At 44.0% G+C, this 23,937-nt stretch overlaps 1 protein-coding gene across 1 annotated transcript in view; it reads right to left on the bottom strand.

Annotated features, from left to right (window-relative positions):
- Window positions 1-23,937, bottom strand: part of TDRD1 (tudor domain containing 1) — a gene marked incomplete at its 5' end in the record, with an annotated part of 488,249 nt that overhangs the window by 104,026 nt on the left and 360,286 nt on the right. The window contains 2 exons of the mRNA XM_029610456.1: window positions 13,644-13,814; window positions 16,941-17,051. Of these exons, the coding sequence (XP_029466316.1) occupies window positions 13,644-13,814; window positions 16,941-17,051 (282 nt within the window). The remainder of the gene's footprint in view (window positions 1-13,643; window positions 13,815-16,940; window positions 17,052-23,937) is intronic.

Below are 23,937 nucleotides of genomic sequence, written 5' to 3'. Positions count from 1 at the left end.
CTGCAGAAGTGTGCCCCATGTTTGGCTCTTAAACCCAAGCAACGTTTGGAAGAACAATCAGTAAAAATGGCAGGGTCTGTAACAGATCTGACATGACAAAGAACCAGACACAGCTGACCACGCAGGACAGCATCAAGTGTTTCAGGGGATCAAAGGCTTTGCCTGAATGGGATCACTAGCCCAAACTTCCGAGCAGGGAGATAAGTTAGGTCTGAAGTTCACCCACATTGCATCCTGTCAAGGGCAGGGCTATCCATCCTGTCTACAGGTGAGCAGGACGGCACTTTGGACAACCCAGTGACATGAGAAAAGCTAACGGTAGTACTGGCCCGGACTTTGCAAAAACCTAGGGAAAAAGTGGTGTATTGTTCCCTGCATGTATACACTACCACAAATGCCCTAGCTTTTCTTCCCCTCCCCTCGACATTCCAACTGGAAGTCAGAAGGAGCGAATAACACAAAGAGGCAAACTGCTGGACTGCAGAGAATGAACAAGTTGCTAGGTAGTATATTTCAAACCCAAGCAAATAACTCCCTGCTGATTCCAGTAGGGAGTTACACCCTGAGATAGAGCCCTCACAGCCTGCTTGGAACAGCTGAAAGACTGAATCCTCCAGGGAAGAAATCCAGAAACACTCCACCAAGAGACTGGAAGCCGAGGTGCTGCAAGTGCAAACCCCTGTAGAACAGGATTTCTTCACCGGTCTGGAAACCCTAAGAGCACTGGGGCAGGGCAGTGTGATCTCGGAACAGATTGTGCAACAACCTGGCTTAGGTATTAATACCTCAGCCGTGATTACACATACTTTCCCCCCAAGGAAGCACACAGTCCAGCAAATGGAACAACCGTTGCATGAACCAGGACTCTCCTGTCCATAGACAGGGTTATCCATAAATGGAGAAGTATAGCTTGCAAGCCACCGCAACCAAAGAAAAGCATTTCTGTTGCAAAGTGCCGTGTCCCCCAACTCCCTCAGCCATGAATATGATAAAAGGTTGAAAGGCGTCCTTGCCAATTAGCTCTTGTATACTGTTTGATGCTTCCTGTTTGATGCTTACTGTAATCTTGTAGATAATGCTTTTTATTAGCCCTTTGGACAACTGTTCACTTGTTTTGCACTGTCCTTTTTTCCTCCCTCTCTTTCTCAGAGTTTTTCATTTCCTCGCTGTCCCCTTCCCCCTCCCTGTTTATTGTATTTCTCCTCAGTTTTATGTAAACCGTTATGTCTATTCGAATAACGGTATAGAAAACTATAAAATAAAATAAAATAAAATAGATGGAGTAGAACTCTCCTCACTGAGACAGGGTCCCACAGGTGAAAATGACTGGCATTAGTAGTCCTCATGAAAAATGCCCACTGAGCTCAGCAGATATCGAAGGTGACTCCCAGACAGGAGAAACCCCTAATCTTCACCGGGGAGCTACCCTGAAGAGGAGACTCCTAGTACAACAGGGAGACTGAATCTGGAATGGCTACCTCAAAAATAGACCTGATGTGTCTTAGGTCATCCTAAGAAGAACAGAGAGTGACTGCCAGTCAGAAGCAGTGATATCCCTGCTCCGGGAATTGTAGAGGTGGGCAGCCAGGCTTCCAGGGATGAACCCTTAAGGGTCACCCTGGAAACCCAATCGTATCTCCCCCTTCCTGAAGGGACAGGTAAACAATGGGAAACAGGGCTTCCTGATGCCGAAAAACCTTCCAACTAGGGATTGTGAATCGTTTTTTGAGCGATTAAAATTGTCAGATAATTTTAAAATCGTCCAAAATCGTTAGAGTGCACAATACAATACAAATGCCCCCGATTTATTGTCAGGGGCATTTGTATTGTATCGTTAAATAGGGCATGGGAAAACTGGCACACCAAAAAAACCCCTAAACCCACCCCCGAACCTTTAAAAAAAATCCCCCACCCTCCCGAACCCCCCCAAAATGTTTTAAATTACCTGGGGTCCAGTGGGGGGGGGGGGGGTCCCAATGCGATCTCCAGCTCTCTGGCCACGGCTGCGTTGAGAAATGGCGCCGGTGGCCCTTTGCCCTTATGTGACAGGGCAAAAGTAGCGCCGGCGCCATTTTGGTTCCTGGCTCTCGACGTCACGCGTGCAGGAGATCGCCCCCGGACCCCCGCTGGACCCCCAGGGACTTTTGGCCAGCTTGGGGGGGCCTCCTGACCCCCACAAGACTTGCCAAAAGTCCAGCGGGGCAAAGGCCACCGGCGCCATTTCTCAACGCAGCCGTGGCCAGAGAGCTTGAGATCGCGTCGGGACTCCCCCCACTGGACCCCAGGTAATTTAAAACATTTTGGGGGGGTTCGGGAGGGTGGGGGATTTGTTTTAGGGTTTTTTTGGTGTGCCGGTTTTCCCTCCCTCTCCCGATTTATGATTTTTAACAAAAAAAAAAACACGACGATAAGATTTCCCTCCCCCCCCCAGCCAAAATCGATCGTTAAGACGATCGATCACACAATTCACACCCCTACTTCCAACTTCTCCAGGTGAGAATTGGGTTACAGTCACTGATCGCTGAAGTTCAGAAGTGACCAAATCTGCCACTTGTGAGTACCCTCAGACAGGGTAGATCACCACGGAACTCAACGGACAGACCCCAGCAAAACCAGTCTATGACTACCGCTGCTCTTCCCTGGTCTTGGCCTACAAGGAGATGCACCGATTCAAAAGTATCAGGGCTCTACCTCGGCGATAAACCCGCAAAGGACGGAGCCGCAGGGGCTTCCCCACAAAGGGGATTTCTAACATGGAAGGGGTCAAAAGACATATTCCTCTTCTGTGTAAGGGAAAAACTCTCAACAGTACCCTCCTGGTATCCACTCCCATAGGGGTTCAACTAGGAACACAGTCTTAGGTCAGTCCTGTGGCTGTAGCGCACAACCTGTTGTGCTTGCCATGAGGGAAATGCACACACATCCATACAGTAGAAGGCAACTGAAAGAGTAGTGCCCTCCGCTATAAAAGCACACTGACCAGTACTCAAAGTGGTATCCCATCTTACAGATGGTGGCACACCAATAAACCCACTCGCCATGCTAGTGGCTAGAATCCCTCGGCACAACAAGGACAGAGTACCACCTGCGCTGCCCAAAAAGCAATCACAGAGTGTGTGATGTCACCTTCCTCACCAGTGCTCCCTAACACCTTATTGTGCAGAACACACGAGGATGCTGATAGCTTGACGCGATGATGGCAAAACCCTGGCATGGCTGAATACTACATGACAGAGAATGCCGCCTGAAAGCGACCGAGGCGTTTAGAGGAGTACATAACCCTTGCCATACCAGACCATGCATGCTGGGCTCCAATGTCACACTAAACGCCAATGGAGTGAATAGGAACAGCCTGACGACGGCATCCCCAATACCACTGGGGCTGATTATGGCATGGTGGTAGGTGATGTTCTATGACAGCACCCTCATGGTACCCCCAGTACCGGATAACGCTCCAAAAGGCTGAACACAGCCCTTGAAATGTCAGGAATGGTATACCACTGTTACCCTCATGAAACAGCAGGAAGAAAGTCCATGGTGACCGAAGATGCCCATGGTACTCAGTAGTATCCTGCAGCATCCAACCACGTCCAATGGTGTCCAACTTGGGGCCCATAGTGCTCTAATGCTCACCAACAATGGATCGCATCAATGGCACCAAACGATGCTGTATCCAGGGCTTCAACTGCGCTTGACCATGTCTTGACCAGTTCAACGGTATATATAGGCCATCCTCGGTGCCCCAGGCACCCGTGGACTTAGACAACCCAGTGACATAGACACCCCGGTGCCCGAAAGAATTGATGGACTGGCAGTACAAAGGATGCCAGGGGCACTTGCAGGCAGAAGCTCTGCGGCCCCAACATGCTTCATCTGTGCCCAAAATAACCAATGACTGCCGGCACCATCAACTGTTCCGCTCAGCTCACCTATATGTCCAAGAACGGCGATGCTGCGAGCTCAATAGCGTCCTTCGCCAGCAGCCATGGCTGACGATAGCCTTGCAGCAACCCTCTCATTAGCACAGATGGTGCACAAATCTAGATACGGTCTCCGTTGCCTCCCGAATCCCAGAGGAACAGGGCCCCCAAGATTCGCATCCATGGTGCCCAACAGCCATAGGCCAGTGATGTGACAGCACAATGCCCCTTGGTGTCCCATCTGGAGACCACAAAAAAGCCTCGAGGGCACCAGACCACTGGCACCTGGATGCTTCGGTGCTCCAGAGTGCCTAGATCAATGGTTAGCCCCACGCTCGACAGCACCAATCTCATCCAAGGCCCAAAACCCCTGTCAACCAAGGGCTTCAGTGTCACTCAAGGGCTCTCAGGAGACCTGATGGTCGATGGGCACGAGGGCAACCAGGGCACTCAATGGCAATCCCAGTGCCTAGTTGATGGTGCTTGGTATCGTCGAGAGCAGCAACAAATTGCATCACTGGCCAAAACATCTGATGGTCTCCATAGCCGCCACGGCATAAAGGGCGGCTCTGATGGAATTGAGGGGGACCATAGTGCTCAATAGCAATCCTGGTCCCAGATTTGGTCCCGACCACGACACTAGAGGTCAGTGCCGTTACACAGAGGCATTGAGGACCAAGGTGCTCGATGACGCTAAGGTCAATACCGTTCCTCCAGTACTTCGAGACTCTACAACACACCACGATGCTTACGGCACACAGAAGGCCCAAGCAACGTGCTCAAAGCATGCACAGCTGTTGATGGCGCTCATGTGGCCCTTACTGTATCAAGGGCGGTCACATACCTCGATGGTATTCTTCAGTGGCAGTCCTGACATCGATGCACCAGACCACACAGCACTGGCATGCACAGGCAATGATTACTAGGTATGGCACCAAAGGTGCAACAGAAATGCGCTTGCCCAGGCTTCTGCTCACCCTCTCTCACAAGGAGACTGTACTGCTGTCACAGGAAAGCAGGAGGGGAGGCTACGTCTTCCAGGGCTCCTGCCTGTGGAGACTAGTTCCTTTGAATGTGGGGAGGATGAGCTCTCTCTCCCACAGGAACAGTGTGGTTCTTGATCTCTTCACTGTCCGAACCATCATCGATTCTGATCGATTGGTGAAGTGACATGGAACTTCTGCCTGGGTAAAACTCGGGCAAATCCCCAGGCTCAGCCATGGATTGCATTCTGTCAGTCCTGCCAGAACCTGACAAAGGGACAAAAACAGAGAGCAAGGAGAGGATACATATACTAAACTGCAGGTGCAGTATTTACTTAATAATGGATAGTATTAGACTCTGCCAGGCTGCACAGCGACTGCAGCTCTAGAAAAAAATGTATTACAAAAACTAAGGAGAGAGCAAAGCTGAATACACAGTGACACACACAGTTCCTGTGACCGCACAGCTCTGTGGAAAGACTGAGGGACACTGCCTAGGGGCAGGGTGATAACTACAGCTGCACTTGCTCAGTAAGGCATGTTTGAACGTTCTAGAATCTTTGAGATCAAAGTTATAGACGGGCTCCATTCAATGTAGTCACCCATGTGTGAGGACTGCCATCATCCTGCTTGACCTCAAAGACAAACAGTTCAACCACTGCAGAGACCAATGTAAAACTGGTCAAGAAGTTCACTACAGCCCAATGCAGATGTGGGGTCTACTACTGCTGACATCTGTGTTTCTTTGTAATCTTCCAAGATCTTCAGAAAGCATCAAGACATATGCCTCTACAGTCAGTGTGGGGACTCTGGCAATGTTATGCACTGTCATATTGAGGGACCTGGGTTTGAATACTAGGTCAGATTTTTCACTTCCTGGGACAGCTAGGGATACTGCAGAGGCACCATTCATACCCCCTAGAGCAGAGCTTTCCAAACTTTTCATGTTGGTGACACACTTTTTAGACAATTTCGTGACACAGTAATTCAGTCTACTAGCAAACCAGAGGTTAAAGGTTAAATGAACGAAATGTTATTTTGACAATTTATGTATGTTTCCTTAAATATATACATAAATAAAATGTTTCACGACACAACCTATTTTGTGAAAATCTTTCATTTATATTAAAAATATATAATATTCCAAGATTAATGTTATTGTTATAATTTATGAGTAACAATAATAAAACAAAGTTATTGTGTTATTCAATTTACCTCTTTAATGAGATGTATGAGCTTGGTAGGATTTACACAGCTTTTGAATATTTGGTGTTAATAAAAAAGTCCAAAGGGTCTTCTGCGTAATTTTAAAAAGCTGGCCAGTTTCACACTATAAAATTATTTAATAGCCTCATTCAATTAATTCTACATGGCTATGAAAGTGAAGTCTGGAATATATAAGGAAGGGACAGAATGTCAATATAAATACTGCACCTCCAGTTCTGTAACTCTGTGCATCCACTGAAATTCTCCCAAACAATGGAGCTTGGATGTTTCCCTTACAGCTCATCATACTAAAAGATATTTTCAAATTCTGGTGTCACCTCACAGTAACAGCAGGACAAACACCTTCCACTGCCAGGCACATTGTGATCCAACAGAAAACCCCGCAAAAAAGACACTCAAAATCTATACTGCAATCCCATGGTAACATATCAGTAATAACACCAAGGACTCAAACAACAATAACCCTACCTGTGAAAAAGCAAGGGTAAATATTACACTGGTCCTAGAATACCAATACACTACCTACTGAGGAAACAAAACAAACCCAATTGCTATAGATCCCTATACAGACACTATATGCTAGCAGAATCTCTCATCATGGTCACACACAGAGCAGAGACAGACCCTCACCAAATACAGAATACAAAATAAAGGAGCACAAATTAGACAAAAACTGAAATGGAAACCCCAAGAAGCCAGACTGTGTAATAACAATGGAAAAACGAACATAAAACAAATAAAATCAAGAAACAAAGCATCAGTTGTAATAGTAAAACCATACTAATAAATGAATATTTTAAAACTACTGATAAATAGAATTTCTATTAATTAAAATCATATACATTTTTTACAATTTCCCAAATACCAATAAAATATTTCAAAACAGCACATATATCAAACACCACCCAATAATTAAAACTAATAAGGATTTTAAAAAGCCCCTGCTGTCCATATGTGGGAGCTGTTGATTTCCAGTCACCCTGATATTGTTGAGGATTAGAAGGTTATCCTCTCTCTCTCTCACATACTCATATGTCCATTCTCTCTCACACATACATACACATTCATGCTCTTATATCCACCATAACCTCTCGCTCTCAGACACTGACACACTAACAGGCTCTAAGACACTCTCCCCCTCCACACAAACTCTTACTCCCTGGATTTTCTCACATACACTCATGCTCTCACTGGCTCCCTCACATACACACACACACACACCGAGGCAAGCTCCCAATCATTCATTTTCATACCACTCCCTCACCATCCCCCAGGCATGCACATATTCATTCTCACACACACAGATCCCCAGGCAGGCACCAATTCATTCTCACACACACATACACCACACACAGGTAGGCACCTATTCTCAAATGATACTGGGCGTCGCGCGCCGAAGGAGCGCGACAAAGGGGCCTGCCTCTTTGTGCGCCCCTTAGTGCGTACCAGATCATAGAAGCAGAAGCCACCCACGCTAACACCGTCTGGTATTCCACCCTCTCCTAACTTAAGCGCTCCTACATCAGGTCTCCTCAAGCATTCATTCCAGCCACTCCAGCGCTCGTCCAACCACTCCAGCATTCTTCCAGTAACTCCAGCCACTCCAGCAATCAGTCCAGCCAGCCACTCCAGCTCTCGTCCAGCCACTCCAGCATTCACAGCAGTATCTCTACTCCCTCACAACATATTTCCCATCAACTTTGCCACAAAGATGCACCTTTGCACCATACCTACAATCTGGAACAAAACGCAGAATGCACACACAACCTGCATACCATCACGTTGCACAACAACAAAGGCTAATACCAATAATGATATCACCAATCACTCAACTCTTAGGTCTCTCTCTGTTTACTCTAACTCTATTCAACGCTCAGTCGCTCTCCAAAAAAAACGCATATCCTCAATGATTATTTTATAGAAGTCAACCCCGACATCTGTGCAATCACAGAAACCTGATTAAAAAAATAGACATTGTGCTAACAAACCAGCTTCCTACGCAATCTTACGACCTCTTCTCAGTCCCCAGACCCAAAAAAAAAAAAAAAAAAAAAAAAAAAGAGGTGGAGGGCTCCTCCTGGCAACAAAAAAAGGACTAGGCATAACTTTACAACAAACAAACAACTCTACCAAACTAGAATTCTCGCTTTTTAAATCTGAACAACTTCAATTAGCCCTCATCTACGCCCCACCAGGAACCTTAGAATCAGACCTCTCTCCTTTGATTGAGCTTATAACCAAACACATTAACGCCGACAAACCCGCAATAATCCTAGGAGACTTTAACCTACATGTGGACGCTTCTCCACAATCCATCAACTGCATAAGAATTCTCTCCTCACTTAATCACTTGGGCTTCACACAAATTGTCAGCAGCCCCACCCACAAGGCAGGCCACACATTGGACCTCATCTTCATTAACGATAGCTTTACCATCCACTCCAATCCCACCTGCTCTCCAGTTCCCTGGTCAGACCACCGGGTCATCGAGACAACCCTTAAGATCAAAAATCAACCACCTCAGGTCCCCACCAAATCCACCATCCACTTCAGGAAACCATGCTCACTAGACCTACTCAGCGAAAAGATATCCAAAGCACTAAACCAACTAGACCTCACAGACGCAACCACAGCAACCTCCTCATGGATCAATCTCACCAATAAAATTGCAGATCAAATCTGCCCAACATCAACCAAAACCATACAACCCGCATTGGACAACAGAAAACCTTGGTTTACCCCCGAACTTAAATCCCTTAAGCAAACACTAAGAAATAAAGAACAAAGCTGGAGAAAAAACCCAACCTCTTCGTCACACACTATCTACAAATCCCTTCTCAACACATACAGGAACGCCAACCTTAGAACCAAGAAAGATTTCTACGCAAAAAAAATCCACAACTTCATTTTCGATTCAAAGGCACTTTTCTCCTATGTCTCCCTCACTAACTAAACCATCTCCTCCAACTATCCCAGACCACCAAGCACTCAACAAAGCCAACGAACTTGCCAATTACTTTAAGACAAAAATCTCCAACCTTACCAATTCTCTCACATCCAACAGCCTCCCTCCAATACTCCACCTCATAACCCTGCCTCAACAAAACGCAAGTCTCGAGTCATTTGAACCCACCTCTTCTTTTGAGATTGAAAATACCCTAAAAAAACTCAAACCATCCTCCCACCCATCAGACCCATTACCGACAAACCTGCTCATCATCATCCCAAACACCATCTCTAAACCAATTTCTGAAATTAACACATCTCTATCTCAAGGTTTAGTACCTAACCAGTTAAAATTGGCAATCCTCAAACCTCTACTTAAAAAACCAAACGCCTCCCCATCGGACCCAGCTAACTTCTGTCCAATCGCAAACTTACCTCTCATTGCCAAATTGATGGAAAAAATTGTCAACAAGCAACTGTCAGAATATCTGGAAAATCATAACATTCTATCTCCGGCTCAGTACGGCTTTCGCAAATCCCTAAACACCGAATCTCTCCTATCACTCACGGACTCCATCCTCATAAACCTGGAGAAAAAACAATCCTACCTGCTTGTTCTCTTAGATTTGTCTGCAGCTTTTGACACGGTAAAACACACAATACTTATAGACCAACTAGCCAACATAGGCATCAAAGGCTCAGCCCTCAGCTGGTTTCGGTCCTTCCTGAACAATAGGTTCTATAAAGTCAGGATTAACAACAAGGAATCTCATCCCATCCCCACAGACCAAGGAGTCCCTCAAGGATCTTCACTTTCACCCACCCTCTTCAATATATACCTCCTCCCTCTCTGCCACCTACTCGCAAACCTTAAGCTTACCCATTACCTCTATGCGGATGACATACAAATCCTTATGCCAATCACAGAACCCCTGCAAAAAACTATTATCTATTGGAATGACTGCCTTCAGCCAATTAAAGACCTACTCTCCAGTCTCAACTTAGTTTTGAATGCCAACAAAACGGAAATGCTCATTATCTCCCATGACCCCCCCACCATCTCATCAAGCTCCTCTCAATCAACAAACTCAAATATCAATTTCTCTCCTGATGTCAGGGATCTAGGAGCTTGGCTAGACAACAATCTAAACCTAAAAAAGTTTATAAACACTACCACAAAGGACTGCTTTTACAAATTACAAGTACTCAGAAAGCTAAAACCCCTCCTACACTTCAATGATTTCAGACTAGTATTCCAATCCATCATACTATCCAAGCTAGATTACTGTAACTCCCTTCTACTCGGACTCCCCACAAATACGATCAAACCCTTACAGATGGTACAGAACGCCGCCGCCATATCACGCAAATCCTCCGTAACCTTCATTGGCTTCCTATAAAACACAGGATCCTCTTCAAAGTGCTTACAATCGTTCACAAAGCGACTCACAAACTCGCGCCCATCATGCTAAGCACATAACTTCAACCTCATACATCTTCCAGACCCATCAGAAGCGCCTACAAAGGCACACTGTATGCCCCACCTGCAAAAACATTACTAAGGAAATAAGCACTATCTTCAGCAGGCCCCCACCAATGGAACGCGCTCCCCCCAGATCTAAGACTTGAACCTAATCATCAGGAGTTAAAAAAAAATACTAAAAACCTGGCTCTTCCGCCAAGCCTTTCCAGACACAACGCTGCCTAGATGCTCGCATACTATATATATTCAGTAATCACGTCAACCCGTCCCCTTGTTCCCTATTAAGATACTATGCTTTATTATATATACTGTGCTTATACATACTTTATTGTATTTAATATATAGGAACACAAGAACATAAGAAATTGCCATGCTGGGTCAGACCAAGGGTCCATCAAGCCCAGCATCCTGTTTCTAACAGAGGCCAAAACCAGGCCACAAGAACCTGGCAATTACAATATACTTCAATATATACTTTATTGTATATACTGTGCTGTATTGTTTTACTTTATTTTTCCATACTATGATACCTATTATTATTTGTTACTATAGTATGATATTGAGTTCAAAAGTTTTTTCTTGTAACTATACAATGTTCAATTTGTACTTTGTTCTATAGTTATATGTAAAGCCCCTCCCTTTTGGGCATCTCACTGTTTTATGTAAACCAGAGTGATTTGTATTTGATACAAGAACCTCGGTATATAAAAATTAAAAATAAATAAATAAACATACAAACCCCACGAAGACACCCAGTCATTCTCATACACAGACATACCCTCAGGCAGGCACCCACGCATTCACACATATACACCCCCAGGCAGACTCCCATTCATACATAAAGGCAGACCCCCTCTCTTTTGCCAGCAACCTTGGAGCCTCTCTCATTCCTCTGCTGCCGCATGGCTATTGGGGAGGTGCTGATTGCTTCTACTGGCACTGAAGCCCATTCTGCTGCCTCCTCTTTGCAGGCCCCGTGGGTTTCCACTTCCTCCATGCTGATCTCGTATATTGTGAGATCCGCATAGAGAAATTGCTACTCTTGCACATTACCAAAGATTACATGTGCCAATCAGTAAAAAGTAATTAATTTTTTTTACCTTTGCTGTCTGATCTTAGTTTTCTAATCAGTTGGTCACAGGCTTTTTTGTTCCACCCTTCACGTTCTTATTTTTTTGCCAATTCCTTTTATATTGTCTTTTTTTTCTATTTCTTTTCTCTCCATCTATCTTCTTCCCTCACACAGTCAGGCTCTCATTCTCACATGCTTTTTCTCTCATACAATCATTCATACACACAGTCTCTCTCTTGCACATTCTGTCTGGCTCTCTCTCACTCCCCACATGCTGTCTTGCTCAAGCACAGGCTCTCGCTGTCACATGCTGCCTCTCTCACACACACACACACACACACACAGAGGCTCTCACATGCTGTCTCTGCAAACATTCAGGTCCTCACTCCCACACACCATCTCTCAACTCATCTCATACACACACACACAATCTCTCAACTCATCTCATACACACACACACAATCTCTCAACTCATCTCATACACACACACACTTTACAGGCCCTCAGCCTCTCTCTTGCCTCTGGGCCTCATCTTCACTGGTCGCCGCAGGATGGGCTCTGCAGCGGCCCTAATCTTTTCGGGCTGTCCGTAATGTGGGATCCGCGGCATCGGCCCTGCTACCGGGCCTCCTCCTCCTCTTCTCAGCCCACTGCGACTTGAGATTCGTGGATAACTATAAACGCTGCTCCTCTTCTGCACGTGGCTGATGCTCCTCCCTCCTTCCTGCCCACGTGCCTCCGGCAATGTTTTCTTCCGAAGCCACGCGGGCAGGAAGAAGGAGCAGCACCTGCAGGTTTGGATATGACCTTTTTCTTTGGGCCATGGTGACGAACTCCACCACGGCCCTGCCGATCTTCCTGCTGTGTGTGTCTGGCACACAGCACAGCGGTAGTTCACTGCTTAGCCGCCAGTGGGATGAGGTCCACCGGCGGCCGCACTGGGTCCCCCTGACCTCCCCTTGGTATACCACTTGCTCCGCCCCCTCATGTGCACCGGGCTTGCACGGCACACTGCAGGCAACACACTAAAGTGTTGCAACACACACTTTGGAAAGCCTCTGCCCTAGAGGGAAAAGAATCCTTCATTGCACACCTATTGGTCAGATTTATGGTCTGGTAAGAGCCTTGGTAAACGCCTCTGGCCAAGATCTGTTGTTGAAATGACTGAAGTAACATTGGGAGGGGATATAAAATAGTGGAAAAAGTCCTCATGAAATGCAAATGAGGGCTCAATCCCAGATCCCAACCCTGGCTTTGACCAGGCTAGAGTGTTCGGGAAGTGAGAGAAGCTTACTCCAAACCATATAAACATACATCATCCACAGTAAACCTGCTGCCACCGAGGTTCTTTCCAGTTCAGTTAAACAGCACAGTGCAGATGACATAGATAATGAACACCAGCAGCATCAAGCAATCTTCAGCGCACCTAAATGCTACACAACAGCATAGTAACATCAAACAGGAGAGCAGAACAGGCAATAAAAGGCATGGGCAATCTACACAGTAAGTTACAGGACACAAACTAAATTACACTTCACCTTAAAGAGTGAACATGCAATATTTTCTTTTCACCCATATAAATAGTTTGTAAAAACTTATTTTAATGCGATTTAAACCACATCTATGAAGAATAACTTGACATCACGTTACATAGAATGAAAAAATAAAACAAGAAATGAAAAACCATATAATCTAAGAAAAAGTCTACTCAATTAGACCTTAGCATGGATGAGAGGTGGAGGAGAACAAGAAAAAAAAAAAAAAAGATACATACAGTATATGAAGCTTGATGATACAACTTGTGACTAGTGCTCATGTTGATAAGGACCCTAGTTACTGATAACCAAACTGGGGAGAACTTATAACAGGTATTAACCTATTCCGCAAAAAGCCTTCAAGTTACTCTGATCTAAAAACACAAATTTAGCATTTCCCATCATAACCTGACATTTAATAGAAATAGGAATATCCTGATTTTGCAGATATTGATTTATAGGCAACAGTCTACTGACCTGCTAGCTTGCATCCGATTGCTTGGAAAGGTAACGTCAGGAACTTGGATGAAATGTGGTGTAGTTTTTCCACAGGTACTTTCTCCACATTCCCATAATCCACAAAATGCACTTTAACAGCTCCCTCAAGATTAAGCTCTTTCAGCAAACCTCTGTACCAATTGCCATCACCTGGATTTCACACACAATGATTTATGGATCTTAATATATTAAAAAATGCCATTGCCCATACCCCACCTACTGTAGTTATGTATGTAGCAATATACTTATCAGAGACAGGAGAAGAAAGACAACCGCTACTCACGTACTGTATTTATTAGAGTATAAGAGACCATAGTTTTTGAAAGCTTTATATTTTGATATACTAAATTTATTTTTTATTTTTATATACCGATCATCTTGCATGTGATACAAATCAAACCGATTTTCAGTGAAACAATAACCTCGCATGAAAGCGTTACATAGAACATGAAACATTGAATAAACTTTGAATAAAACATTAGGAATATAGAACATTAGGTAACGTTACAATAAATTAAATTACATTAAATATAATATAGTATTAGACAATGGATAGCATTGAGCAGTTGGGGCTAGATCGGGCCAAATATAAGCAGATGCAGAAAGAACTAAATAAATGGTACTTGCTAAGTGAGGTGTAGTAACATAGAGATGTGTGAACTTGATCAGGAAAAGGTTGATGAGAGCCTTGCTTAAAAACATAAGAACTGAATATACCGCTTGCTGGATGCAATAAGAGCTGTACTTGCTGGCTGACATAAAAAGTTATGGTGATTTAGTTTGGTTTGTCTTATCCGGCGGTTCTGGATAAGCCAATCTAAATAACCATGTTTTGAGTTTTTTTTTTGAAGGAGGTTGGGCAAGTGTCTTGTCGTAGGTCTGGTGGGGAGAGAGTGCCATTGCGTCGGACCTGCTGTAGATAGGGCTCTATTCCTTAGGGACGTTTTGGCTTGGGGGGCATATAGCGTGCCTTGATAGGCTCTTCTAATCGGTCTGGCTGAGGTGTGAGGGCGTAGCTGGATTGTGAGATCAATTGGGGCGAGGTTGTTTAAGGTTTTGTGCATGATGGTCAGGACTTTGTAAAGTATTCTGAATTTGATGGGGAGCCAGTGGAGGTTGTAGAGGATAGGCGTGATGTGGTCATTCTTTTTTGCGTTTCTCAAAATCCTGGCAGCCGCATTCTGTAACATCTGGAGGGGCTTGATGGTGGCAGAAGGAAGGCAGAGTAATAAAGCGTTACAGTAGTCCATTTTGGTGAGGATGATTGATTGTAGAACCAAGCAGAAATCTGGTGGGTGAAGAAGAGGGGTTTAACTTTTTTAGAACTTGTAATTTGAAAAAGCATTCCTTAGTCGTATTGTTAGCAAATCTTTTAAGGTTAAGCTGGCTGTCTAGGAGCACACCAAAATCTCTAACATAAGTCGTGTTTTTGAGGTTGTCGGGGATAGCTGAAGGGAGGTTGAGGAGAGAGAGGTTGACCCCCTGGGAGATGATGAGGATTTCTGTTTTGTCTTTGTTGATGACTAGGTTAAGAGTAGAGAGGAGTGTGCTGATTTCCTGGAAGCAACTATTCCAGAAGTTTAAGGCTTTAAGTAGCGAATCCTTAATAGGGATAGAGAACACTATCAAACACTATCTCTATCGGCATAGAGATAGTGTTTGATCTTTAGCTTGGTGAGGAGGTGGCAGAGAGGAAGCAGGTAAATGTTGGAGAGGGTTGGTGAGAGGGAAGATCCCCGAGGGACTCCCAGGTTGGAGTTGACCGGGTGCGATTCTTTGTTGTTTATCTTCACTTTGAAGGATCTGTTGCAAAGAAATGATTTGAACCACGTGAGTGCCGTACCTGTGATACCGATGTCTACGAGACTGTCTAAAAGGATTGTATGGTTGACCGTGTCAAAGGCTGCGGAAAGATCTAAGAGAATAAGAAGGTGAGGTTGTTTTTTGTCCAAATTCAGGATGATGGCGTCAGTGAGAGAGATTAGAAGTGATTCCGTGTTTAGAGACTTTCTAAATCCATATTGTTAAGGAGCCAGAATCTTGTGTTCCTCCAGGTATTCTCTGAGTTGTTTATTAACTATTTTCTCCATAAGCTTGGCAATGATGGGAAGGTTGGCTATGGGGCAGAAGTTTGCTGGGTCTGCTGTCGACAGATTGGGTTTTTTAGGAGAGGTTTCAGGATGGCCTGCTTTAGAGGGTCTGGAACTAGGCCTTGAGTTAGCGAACAGTTAATGATTTTTGCGATGGGTTTCGCAATGGTATTTGGGATTGAAATGAGGAGGTTCGATGGGATGGTGTCTAATAGGTGGGCGGAGGGTTTGAGTTTCTTGAGTATATTTTCAACTTCTAGTGAGGATGTAGTCTCAAACATTTTAAACTTCGCGACCAGCTGAGGTGTGGAGGCGATCGACGGAGAGAGTGGTGGGTTAGAGGCGGAGAGCGGTCTAGTGAGATTGATAATTTTATTCTCAAAGTAGCAGGCTACTTCAGTAGCTTTGGTGAGTGCTTGGTCGTCTGGAATAGTCGGTGGGGAGGGTTTGGTGAGGGCCGAGATGTAGGCGAAAAGTGCTTTGGAGTCGAATATGAAGTGGTGGATTTTTTTTTTTTTGCGAAGAAATCTTTCTTTGTTCTGAAGATGGTGGATTTATAAATTGCTTGAGTCTTGGGAGAAGGATTTCTGCGCCATTTATGCTCTTTGTTTCTGAGGTCGAGTTGATAGCCTTCAGTTCGGGTGTGAACCACAGTTTTCTGTTGTCCAGGGCCTGGTGTAGTACTTGGAAAAAATGTAGTATATGGAAAAAATGGCTGCAAAAGGAACATAGAACGAGACTTGAGCTGCCACTGCACCATGCAGTGCGCCAGCCAGGAGCAGCAGTGTGGTCTGCCAGTGAAGGCCCTCCATGCATTAAAGAGGCAGCAAGCGGTAGGGAGGGAGCTGCATCAGAGAGCAGATGCTCTGCTGCCAGTGTGGCTCCAAGAGAAGCTACTGCTGCTCCACTGTCACATACTGGCCTGGATCAGTAGTGGCAGAAGCAGTTACTGGTGTCTACTGCCTACCCTGCAGTGGCCGCATCAGGGCATCTCATCAAGGAGGAAGTGATGCCGGCAGAATATTAAAACTTCTACAGGACTCCAAAGACACCCCTGCAGCAGCAACAGCACTCAATATGCACAGGACAGTTTCTTCTACAGAATGCATCAGACCATACATACACTGCAGAACTAATTTTAGCCATTTTTTTTTTTAAACATCTTACAGTTTGATATAGCACTTACCTGAGAAAAAAGCACAACAGAGTTTACCCTTTGCTGGCTTAAAGGCATTGGCACATGTTTCTTGGCAACACTCAACCAGAGACTTGTTCAACTCATTTAATGCATATAAATCTGTAATCAAAATGTGAACACTATCAAAAACACAAACACAAGCAAACAATAACTGTGTAGGTGCAATGGTGTCAGTTCCTTTACATGCTGGAAATGTGTACACTGTGGATCCCTAAAAGGCTAGAGGATGGGAATAAATTTAAAAAAAGCTAAACTGGCACAGAGTGGCACTTACTACCCTTAAGAGAAACATGGGGTAACCTGCACGGAGCGGCAGTTACTATCTTGGGAAGCTTGCTGGGCAGACTAGATGGAACATTTTGGTCTTTTTCTGCCATCATTACTATGTTACTATGTCAGCATTCACAACCTTCAAACCCTTCAATAAACCCTTCACTGTGTGACCTCGAGGCAGAAAGATTTTACAGCTAGCTAGATGATCCTGAAATAATTGCTGGTAGCCAGATTAAAGTCACATTACTAACCAAAATTTAAAAATAAACTGGCCAGCAATTAAAACAGCAATGATACACTTCTTTTATTGTCTAATTTTTTAACATTTTATTTTGGAGAAGTTTGTCTCGCCCAGTTGGTTAAGTGAATCCAGGTGCAGCAACACTCAGAAAAATCATCTACATCTGCTAAACCAATGCATGCCAAGAGCTCACTGTAAACAGCTAAACAGTAGACCTCAGCAGGAGATTGGAGGTGGGTAGGGGCAAAAGAGGATGGTGAAGAGGGCCAAGTATAAATCGCTGTCAACTTTATTTCTGAATATATCTAAACACTTAAGAGATAAAACAGTTGTTGACTATGAAGAATGTGCACCTACGAAGGACAACAGAGTCAAACATCTTTGTATCTTTAAATTCAATTTCTAAACAAATGTGTCTTCCAGAAGTCCCACTGACACTACCCTTCCCTCAAGCGATGCCTTCAGCTATGGCTCAGTGCTTAAAGCTTGGGAAGCAGGCAAAATGTTAACAGGAGCCTTTGACATAGGACTGTCACTTACAAGAGTCAAATTAATGATTTAAAAAAAAAAAAACCAAAAAAAAAACTCTACAAAAGTGAAACACCTTGTTTCTGTGCTTAGTTTCCTCAACTTAATACAGGGATGGCCAACTCTAGTTATTGAGACAGTGCATGTAAATCTCTCATGTATATTCACTATGAATATCCTGAAACCCAGGCCTATTTGTCGCTCTTGAGGACCGAAGTTGGCCTCCCCTGACTTAATACTCAGTAGCAATGGAATATGAAGTTAAGGATGTGGCCTTTCTGTAGCTGATGAGATACGAGACAAAGTTTAAAAGCAAATTTGCTTACCGTAAACTGTGTTCCCATAGATAGCAGGATGAATTAGACATGCTGTCTGGTACTTCCTCCAGGTGGCGGAGCTTCTCTTAGCACAGTTTTTAATGTATGTGTACCTGTGTGTAGATTCCCGCGCAGTTCTAGACTTGCCTCAGTCTGTTTCAAAGCAAAGATGGAAGCAGAAGAGACTGTCCGGGGAGGCGGTCAGGTCAGCATGGCTAATTCATACTATCTATGGAAAACACCCTTTACAGTAACTTGCTTTTTTGCTGTAGAGAAGCAGGGATGAATTAGCCTTGCTGTCTGAGAGTCCCCCAGCTGATCATATTGAGCGCAGAGAAGACCTTGGGGGCAGGTAAAGCCCCACTAAAGCATGGAGTTGCTCTCAAGACAGTATTTGTGTAAGAACATGCCATACTAGAACAGACCATCAAGCCCAGCATCCTGTTTCCAACAGTGGCCAATCCAGGCCATAAGAACCTGGCAAGTACCCAAAAACTAAGTCTATCCCATGCTACTGTTGCTAATAATAGCAGTGGCTATTCTCTAAGTCAACTTAATTAATAGCCGGTAATGGACTTCTCCTCCAAGAACTTATCCAATTCTTTTTAAACACAGCTACACTGACTGCACTAACCACATCCTCTGGCAACAAATTCCAGAGTTTAATTGTGTTGAGTGAAAAAGAACTTTTTCCAATTAGTTTTAAATGTGCCACATGCTAACTTCAAGGAGTGCCCCCTAGTCTTTCTATTATCCGAAAGAGGAAATAACTGATTCACATTAACTCGTTCTAGACCTCTCATGATTTTAAACACCTCTATCATATCCCCCCCTCAGCCATCTCTTCTCCAAGCTGAAAAGTCCTAATCTCTTTAGTCTTTCCTCATAGGGAAGCTGTTCCATTCCTTTTATCATTTTGGTCGCCCTTCTCTGTACCTTCTCCATAGCAACTATATCTTTTTTGAGATGCGACCAGAATTGTACACAGTATTCAAGGTGCGGTCTCACTATGGTGCGATACAGAGGCATTATGACATTTTCCGTTTAATTCGCCATTCCCTTTCTAATAATTCCCAACATTGTTTGCTTTTTTGACTGCTGCAGCACACTGAACCGACGATTTCAATGTGTTATCCACTTTGACGCCTAGATCTCTTTCTTGGGTGGTAGCTCCTAATATGGACCCTAACATCGTGTAAACTATAGCATGGGTTATTTTTCCCTATGTGCATCACCTTGCACTTATCCATATTAAATTTCATCTGACATTTGGTTGCCCAGTTTTCCAGTCTCAGGTGGTCTTCCTGCAATTTATCACAATCTGCTTGTGATTTAACTACTCTGAACAATTTTGTATCATCTGCAAATTTGATTACCTCACTAGTCGTATTTTTTTTCCAGATTATTTATAAATATATTGAAAAGTACGGGTCCCAATACAGATCCCTGAGGCACTCCACTGCCCACTCCCTTCCACTGAGAAAATTGTCCATTTAATCCTACTCTTTGTTTCCTGTCTTTTAGCCAGTTTGTAATCCACGAAAGGACATCACCACCTAGCCCATGACATTTTACTTTTCCTAGAAGCCTCTCATGAGTAACTTGTCAAAAGAGCCTTCTGAAAATCCAAATATACTACATCTACCGGTTCACCTTTATCTACATGTTTATTAACTCCTTCAAAAAAGTGATGCAGATTTGTGAGGCAAGACCTGCCTTGGGTAAAGCCATGCTGACTTTGTTCCATTAAATCATGTCTTTCTATATGTTCTGTGATTTTGATATTTAGAACACTTTCCACTATTTTTCCTGGCACTGAAATCAAGCTAACTAGTCTGTAGTTTCCCGGATCACCCCTGGAGCCCTTTTTAAATATTGGGATTACATTAGCCACCCTCCAGTCTTCAGGTACAATGGATGATTTTAATGATAGGTTGCAAATTTTTACTAATAGGTCTGAAATTTCATTTTTGAGTTCCTTCAGAACCATGGGTTATATTACTCTTCAGTTTGTAAATCAGGCCTACCACATCTTCTAGGTTCACCGTGATTTGGTTCAGTTCATCTGAATCATTACCCATGAAAACCTTCTCTGATAAGGGTATCTCCCCAACATCCTCTTCAGTAAACACTGAAGCAAAAAAGTCATTTAATCTTTCCGCGATGGCCTTATCTTCTCTAATTGCCCCTTTAACCGCTTGATCATCTAACGGTCAAAATTGACTCCCTCACAGGCTTTCTGTTTCTGATATATTTAAAAAAGGTTTTACTGTGAGTTTTTGCCTCTATGGCCAACTTCTTTCCAAATTCTCTCTTAGCCTGTCTTATCAATGTCTTACATTTAACTTGACAACGCTTATGCATTATCCTATTTTCTTCTGTTGGATCGTTCTTCCAATTTTTGAATGAAGAACTTTTGGCTAAAATAGCTTCTTTCACCTCCCCTTTCAACCATGCCGGTGATTGTTTTGCCTTCTTTCCACCTTTCTTAATGTGTGGAATACATGTGGACTGTGCTTCTAGAATGGTATTTTTTTTTTAACAATGACCACGCCTCTTGCACACTTTTTACCTTTGTAGCTATTCCTTTCAGTTTTTTTCTAACTTTTTTTCTCATTTTATCAAAGTTTCCCTTTTGAAAGTTTAGCTCAAGAGCCGTGGATTTGCTTACTGCCCCCCTTCCAGTCATTAATTCAAATGTGATCATATTATATTCACTATTGCCAAGCGGCCCCACCACCGTTACCTCTCTCGCCAAATCCTGTGCTCCACTGAGAATTAGATCTAAAATGGCTCCCTCTATCGTTGGTTCCTGAACCAATTGCTCTATAAAGCTGTCATTTATTCCATCCAGGAACATTATCTCTCTAGCATGTCCCGATGAAACATTTACCCAGTCAATATTGGAGTAATTGAAATCTTCCATTATTACCACACTACCAATTTGGTTAGCTTCCCTAATTTCTCTAAGCATTTCATTGTCCGTCTCACCATCTTGACCAGGTGGAAGGTAGCATGCTCCTATCACTATAGTCTTCCCCAACACACAAGGGATTTCTACCCTGTCCGGGACTCTATGCCATCCCGGACATAAAGCACAACACCGCCTCCTGGGTGCTGATCTCTGTCATTGCGATTTAATTTGTACCCCGGTAAAGCACTGTCCCATTGGTTATCCTCCTTCCACCATGTCTCTGAGATGCCAATTAAGTCTATGTCATCATTCACCGCTATACATTCAAATTCTCCCATCTTACTTCTTAGTATATGTCAGTGGCGTAGCCACGGGTGGGCCTGGGTGGGCAGCTGCCCACCCAATTTAGACCCAGGCCCACCCAACTGACACCAGAACTGCAAGGCTGTCGCGGGATCCCATCCCCGCGACAGTGAAGAGGAGAACCCATGCTTGGCACGCCATCACGGCACACGTGGGGAAGCGGTCCTACAACCATATGGCCGACCGATCTTCCTGTTTGCGGGGGGAGCGGAAGCGCCGTGCACAGCTTCCACTTCCTCCCCCCAGAGCAGGAAGATCAGCTGGCCTCTCCTGCTGCCACTGGCCTCCTGCGTACAGCCGACCGATCTTCCTGTTGGGGGGGGGGGGGGAGAAGAGCGGAAGCGCCGCGCACAGCTTCCGCTCCCCCCCCCCCCAGCAGGAAGATCGGTCGGCCGTGTGGCTCGAAGATAGCAGGAGGCCAGTGGCAACAGGAGAGGCAGCTGATCTTCCTGCTCTGGGGGGAGGAAGCGGAAACTGTGCACAGGCTTGAATGTGTATGTGAGGATGAGAATGGGCGCCTTGTGTGTGTGTGTGGGTGAAAATCGGACCCTGGGTGTGTATGGGAGTGAGAATGGAGTCTTGAATGTGTGTGGGTGATAATGGAAGCTTGAATATGTGGGTGAGGATGGAAGCTTGAATATGTGGGTGAGGTTGGAAGCTTGAATATGTGGGTGAGGTTGGAAGCTTGAATGTGTGTATATATGGGTGAGGATGGAAGCTTGAATGTGTGTATATATGGGTGAGAATGGGAGCCTGGGTTTGTGTGTGTGGGTGAGAATGGAAGCTTGAATATGTGGGTGAGGATAGAAGCTTGAATGTGTATATATATGGGTGAGAATGGGAGCCTGGGTTGTGTGTGTGGGTGAGAATGGAAGCTTGAATATGTGGGTAAGAATGGATGCTTGAAAGTGTGTATGTGTGGGTGAGAATGGGTTTGTGTGTGTGGATGAGAATGGGTGCCTGGATGTGCGTCTGTGTGTGCATAAGAATATAAGCCTGGGGAGAGGTGAGAAAGTGAGAGCTTGTATGTGTGTCTGCAGAGAATGTGAGCTTGGGGGGGGAGAGCATATGAGAGTGAGAGCCTGAGTGTGTGAGAGAAAGCATTTATGTATATATGTGTGTGTGTGTGTGTGGAAGGGAAGAAGACAGTAGTAGAAAAGACACTGAAGAGGAATTAGGAAATGAGCGACAAGGGAAAAAATGGGAAAGAGAGACCAGGACCAACTGATTAGAAAAATACAAAGATCAGACAACAAAGGTAAAAAAAAATATATATAGAGAGCGAGAGCGAGCGAGAGAGAGAGAGAGAGAGAGATGTTAGCAATTTAAATATGTCATCTTTGGGAATGTGCATTCTTATATTTTTGTATTTTGCTCTTTCTTAAGTATTCCACTGTTCAGACATTTAGTTTCTCAGGCTTTCTATTTTGGCTTTATCTACATGTTTCTGTTTCTAATTTATAGTCTCTTATTTCTATATTAGGTAAGGGTCGGTCTCAGTTTTGCCTGTTTGTGACAGAAATGAGTATTTCTAGCATATAGTTTCTCTGTAGTAGTAGTCCAGCCTGTTCTGTTATTCCCGTAGGTGATGTATTAATGTTCTAGGGCCTGGTGTAGTATTTGCATTGCTGCTTTTTCATAAGGTTGCTGTTTGAATCCTGAGAGTCAGTGCTGTGATTGTTTGGCAAGGTTCCAGATGCCTCTTTCTTTGCAAGAGTTTGTTACTTCACAAAATAGCAGTGGAGGGTTATTTTTTGCTGAGATTACACCAGAATTTGAAATTTTTTTTTCATGTTACTTGTAATGTGAATTGCCCTAGCTCTGCGCTGCACCTGTTCTGATGATTAATTATATTTTATTGTATTTATGAAGATTTCTGGGTTTCTGCAAAGATGGTTCATGAAAGAATACATTAATTTTTGTTTTATTAAATGATTGGATTTGATTGTTTTCTATACTTGAAATAATTGAAGTAAATTATTTTAAAGTTTCATACATGACACATAATGGCTGTTGCAAACTACTTAGAAAGCCATTCTAGGGTGCAGTATATGGCATTATTTATCAGTAAGAAAACAACTAGTAGACCTGCATGCCTTGTGCCCACCTATGTTAACCTTGTGCCCACCCAAAAAATCAATTCTGGCTACTCCACTGGTATATGTCTAGACAAATTCTTAGTATATGTCTAGACAAATTCTCCCATCTTACTTCTTAGTATATGTCTAGACATTATTTATTTCTGAGACTAAATATTATTTATTTCTATGTTAGCCATGACTCTGGCTTTTCCTCCTCCCAGTTCAAGTGCCCCTGTTTTACTGTAACTTTCATTCACTTTTTCTCTCT

The sequence above is a fragment of the Rhinatrema bivittatum genome, chromosome 7 (assembly GCF_901001135.1).
Source record: "Rhinatrema bivittatum chromosome 7, aRhiBiv1.1, whole genome shotgun sequence".
Lineage (NCBI taxonomy): Eukaryota > Metazoa > Chordata > Amphibia > Gymnophiona > Rhinatrematidae > Rhinatrema > Rhinatrema bivittatum.
The sequence above is the reverse complement of the archived record's forward strand: the minus strand, read 5'-3'. Positions and strand labels throughout refer to the sequence as shown.